This window comes from Trichechus manatus, unplaced genomic scaffold, assembly GCF_000243295.1.
Source record: "Trichechus manatus latirostris isolate Lorelei unplaced genomic scaffold, TriManLat1.0 scaffold00014, whole genome shotgun sequence".
NCBI classification, from domain to species: domain Eukaryota; kingdom Metazoa; phylum Chordata; class Mammalia; order Sirenia; family Trichechidae; genus Trichechus; species Trichechus manatus.
The window spans coordinates 3,858,357-3,863,505 of NW_004443950.1; the positions used below are offsets into that span (position 1 = coordinate 3,858,357).

At 39.5% G+C, this 5,149-nt stretch overlaps 1 protein-coding gene across 1 annotated transcript; it reads left to right on the forward strand.

Moving 5' to 3' along the window:
* Positions 1-679: 679 nt before the first annotated feature.
* On the forward strand, positions 680-5,130 carry LOC111819630 (cadherin-11-like). The gene is made up of 2 exons (XM_023726855.1): positions 680-1,018; positions 4,884-5,130. Exons 1-2 carry the CDS (start codon positions 874-876, stop codon positions 5,030-5,032), a joined length of 294 nt encoding a protein of 97 aa, XP_023582623.1. The 5' UTR covers positions 680-873; the 3' UTR covers positions 5,033-5,130.
* The last annotated feature ends 19 nt before the right edge of the window (positions 5,131-5,149 follow it).

Sequence of the window (5,149 nt, forward strand, 5' to 3'; positions counted from 1 at the left end):
CCCAGCTCCTTCACACCACGTGTGTTGAACAGCAGGTTGTCTGGAACGATCTGATCAATTTAGTTGTTTGTAGTAACAAAAGCCTGGAAACAACCTAAGTGTCCTTTGGAAGAGGACTGCTAAAATAAATGTTAATAACATCCATATAGTGGATGAAGTAGATCTGTATGTACTGATATAGAGGAAGCCCCTGAATTTATTGTTATAGAAAGAAAGAGATGAAGAATGATGTGTGCACTATGCCCTTAACTGTGAAAAAAATAAAGTACTGCATGCATGTATCTGTATAGATATTTTTGCATATGCGTACAATATCTCTTGCTGGAGTCACAGGAAACTGGCAACAATGGTTGCCTCTGAGAAGAGAAAATGAAGGATTGGGAGTCAGAAGGGAGACGAAGAATTACTTATTGCATAAACGTTTGTATATAGGCTAGAGAGGAGAGAACATAAGGTCAAGAATTTTTAAAAAGCTAGAATCCTGACTTCACTGCTCCCTAGCTGTTCAACCTTGGCCAAGGCAATTATCTTCTCTAAGATTTCATTTCTTCCTTTGTAGAATGGGGTGTGAAGTCTCCCTCTGTGTCTGTGTGTGTGTGTGTGTGTGTGTGTGTGTGTGTGTGTGCGTGTACAGCATATTTGCAGTGATCAGCATATAAGTGAGTCCTTATCTCCCCAGTATATCCCTCATGGAGTTACAATTCTTGATTTCTCTTTCTCTAGCTTCATTCCGATATTGACTCCGGTGATGGGAACATTAAATACATTCTCTCAGGTGAAGGAGCCGGAACCATTTTTGTGATTGATGACAAATCAGGGAACATTCATGCCACCAAGACATTGGACAGAGAAGAGAGAGCCCAGTACACGCTGATGGCTCAGGCAGTGGACAGGGATACCAACCGACCTCTGGAGCCACCATCGGAGTTCATTGTCAAGGTCCAGGACATTAATGATAACCCTCCTGAGTTCCTGCATGAGACTTATCATGCCACCGTGCCAGAGAGGTCCAATGTGGGTGCGTATAGCAGGTGGCATCTGGTCTGCCTCCAGGCTTGGCGTCTCTGTGGGTGGTTGGCCTGTTAACCCGTCCTCCCAAAAGTTGAACTTGTGCTGTATCTTCTGTGGCAAAAAAAAAAACAACAAAACAACAAAAATTGAGCTGTGTAGCTGAGCTTTGAAATATTTGAAATGAACTTGAAGTTCTAAAATCTAAACTTATAAAGTATGAGGAAGTGTGGCAGAGTGAGAAGAACATAATTAAATCTTGGTAACCTTGGCTCTTGTGCTTATTAGCTATATGTCTTACAACCAGTCATGTCTATTCTCTTAGCCTTCAGTTCTTCGTTTGTAAAATGGAAATACTAATTTACGGTCTTGCAGAATTAGAGATAATATGTGTCCAGTCACTGGTGCATATTGATGTTCAATAAATAATAGCAATTGTAATGTTTGTCACATGTAGGTACTGTGCTAATGAATGATTTACATGCATTATTTCATTTCATCTTTACAGTGGTTAATCTTTGCAATGAGATAGGTCCTTGTGTCTTGTTTTACAGATGAGAAATCCAAGCTAGAAACAGGTTAACTAATTTATCCCATGTCATCAGAGCTATTAAGTGGATCCAGAATACACTGTTATTATTGTGAGAATAAATCAAAAGTAGTAAGTCTTTTTATCGTACATGAAAACACATTGCATTGCCAAAGGACAAATCTCTACAAAATTTCTTCAACTAGCCTCCTTTTCCTGGCAGTACCATTTGTTTGGGCTTATAGAATGCACATACTTGTGGTCTTTTTCAAATCACGCCTCATATATTAAAAATGATTTGTCCTTGAGACAGTGAGTAGGGCTGTTCTGATTAGGGAGTGAGTCTGGTTATACGAGTCTGAGAATTAGAGTTCAAATGAATTTAAGGATCATCAGAGCTAAACCACCCATTTTACAGTTGAGAAAACCAGGCATCAAGGGTGGAAATTAACTTGCTCAAGAAAGTTAGATGCAAGAGGGATCCTAGAATGCTAAGCTTCTTTCACTTTGCATATAGAACCTCTTATATGAGAAAAGTTTCCCCCTCCTCCTCCTTCTTCAGGAAAAGTCAAGCGCTTCTCATTCGTTATGAAAGCCAGGCTGAATCCTTTCTTGCCTTCATCTCTTCCTCTTTCCCTGCCTAGTGCTTTAGCCTCTCACTGTTCACCTGGGGATTCTAATGAGAAACAGACATCAAAAATCAATAAGTAGACATCAGCAATGTCAAGAAAGACCTGAGTCAGGAGAGAAGGCTGGTCATCAGAAAGGATAATCAAGAGGAATATTCATTGTTCCCACATTTGGGGATTCATTGCTGCTGAGAGATACAGCTAGGCTTTTTATTCTGGCATTTGGGAGTATGGTCTTTGCTGTCAGACAGTATGAGTTTGAATCATGGCTGTGCCTCTCACCAGCCACATGAACCTGGATAACTTCAATACCTTTCTAAGTTTTCATTTTATCATCTATAAAATGAAGATAATGCAAATTATGGTGAGGGTTAAATAAAATAGATGTAAAAACAAAGAATTGTAATGGATTTAGCAGAGTTCTAGAAACAAATTAAGCATAAAAAAAATCATTTCCGTAGCTGTACCATGATGGTAGCACACAGAGCTTATTCAGCGTTATAAATCTCCAGTGCCTAGAATAGTACCTGGCACCTGGGAGCAGCTCAAAAAAAGGTTGTTTGCATGAAACACTAAATTACTGAACACTAACTGGAAAAAAATATATACCTTTTTTTTATGCCACATGAAAATAACCCACGACTCTCTAAATTAAAGGCTAGTCAGAGGCTACTCTGCTGAAAATGTCGTGGAAAGAGTTGGGTCTTGTGGATTGCTAGACTGGGGTTGTACTCCTAAATCTGGCAACAGCCAACTTTGTGAAATGGATTGCAAGATTTCAAACATCTGTCATTCAATTTCTCACAAGTACAATGGATGTAAAAATCATGCTAGCACAACAGGACTAAACCAAAAGCTAAGAAGTTTCCTGAATACAACCAAATACTTCGAGGGACAGAGTAGCAGGGCCAGGGGTCTGGGGACAATGGTTTCAGGGGACATCTAGGTCAATTGGCATAACAAAGTTTATTAAGAAAATGTTCTGCATCCCACTTTGGTGAGTGGCGTCTGGGGTCTTAAAAGCTAGCGAGTGGTCACCTAAGATACATCAATTGTTCCCAACCCACCTGGAGCACAGGAGAATGAAGAACACCAAAGACACAAGGAAAATATTATCCAAAGAGACAGAAAAGACCACATAAACCAGAGACTCCATCAGCCTGAGACCAGAAGAACTAGATGGTGCCCGGCTACCACCAATGACAGGGAACACAACAGAGAGTCTCTGATAGAGCAGGAGAAAAGTGGGGTGCAGAACTCAAATTCTAGTAAAACGACCAGACTTAATGGTCTGACTGAGACTGGAGGGACCCCAGAAGACTATGACCCCCAGACTCTGTGTTAGCCCAAAACTGAAACCATTCCCGAAGCCAACTCTTCAGACAAAAATTAGACTGGACTGTGAGACATAAAATGATACTTGTGAAGAGAGTGCTTCTTAGTTCAAGTAGATACATGAGACTAAATGGGTAGCTCCTGTCTGGAGACAAGATGAGAAGGCAGGAAGGGACAGGAGCTGGTTGAATGGACACAAGAAATCCGGGGTAGAAAGGAGGAGTGTGCTGGCACATTATAGGCAGAGCAGCTAGGATCACATAGCAACGTGTGTAAAAATTTTGTATGAGAAACTGACTTGAACTGTAAACTTTCATTTAAAGCACAATTTAAAAAATTTTAAAAAAAATGATAGCATATGCTTGCTGGCCGAATACATCTTTGCAATGAAATATGTGCCCAACTCAGTGCCTGGCACATTAAAAAAAAAAAAAAAAAACTGTTCCCCACAAGTGATTCAGACTCATGACCATCCTGTCTGTGTCAGAGTAGAACTGTGCTCCATAGGATTTTCAATGACTGTGATCACCAGGTCTTTCTTCTGAGGCACCTCAGGGTGGATTCAAACCTCCAACCTTTCGGTTAGTAGCCAAGTACTTAATTGCTGGTCCTTCCAGCTTCCTGTCTCCCCAACTCTGAATCCCAAACACGCCATGCCCAGATTACTTGTGACCAGCAAGAAAGAGAGATTTTTAAAGAAAAAAGGTACCACATCTACCCTTCAATTCCCTGGTTCGCTTTCTTTCTGACCCATGATTGCTCACCTCAGATTTCACCAGATGTCCACTGGTTGTTTCTGTTATATGGTTACCAGACCTATTCAAGGTGGGAAGATGCAGTTTACATGCGGGTAGTGAACAACATTCTGTACAATATTTATAGCCATAAATTAATTAAAATGTAGTATTAGTAGCAATTTTATTACCTGCAAAGCAACAATAAAAAGATGCATTTATTGCTGTGCTGCAGATGGAAGACTGCACTCTGTCCTTTCCTGAAAAACAGTTCATCATTAATTATCACTTATTATACTCTTTGGAAAGATTTTTATTTAATTATAAAAATATATAATTATTGATATAGTGAACATTTTAATTGCATGGGTCTTAGAACGTTTTTGCAATAATGTTCATATTATTATTTTAACTACCAAGCATAGCAGGGTGTACTATGAATACAGAAAACTCATTTTTAAACTAAAGAAGTTAAGAAAAGAAAGGAAAAAACAAAGATTGTTTTCCTTCTCAATCCCAGGAAAATGAGAGCCTGTTGATTAATTATGGAGCTCTCCTCTGATTTTAATCTTAAAATGAAACTTCGTAAACAAGAAGGCCATTTGAAAAGCTGAGAGGATATCGCTGATAATTTATTTCTCTTTTAAGGAACTTCGGTAATCCAGGTGACAGCTTCAGATGCTGATGACCCCACCTATGGAAACAGTGCCAAGTTAGTGTACAGTATCCTAGAAGGACAGCCCTACTTTTCAGTGGAAGCACAGACAGGTACCGTGGAATGCCATTGTGATTTATGACGCATTGTAATCAGGTGTTTGGACTGTTTACTCAGCCTATTTGATTTTCCATTTTCTCAAATGTAGAAAGGACATAATAAGACACATTTTACAGGACTATTGTGAGGATTGGATACT

Coding starts and splice junctions, on each gene's coding strand:
- LOC111819630 (XM_023726855.1), top strand. CDS start 874: ATGGCTCAGGCAGTGGACAGGGATACCAACCGACCTCTGGAGCCACCA. Junction 1,019..4,883: donor GCCAGAGAGGTCCAATGTGG/GTGCGTATAGCA, acceptor TTCTCTTTTAAG/GAACTTCGGTAATCCAGGTG.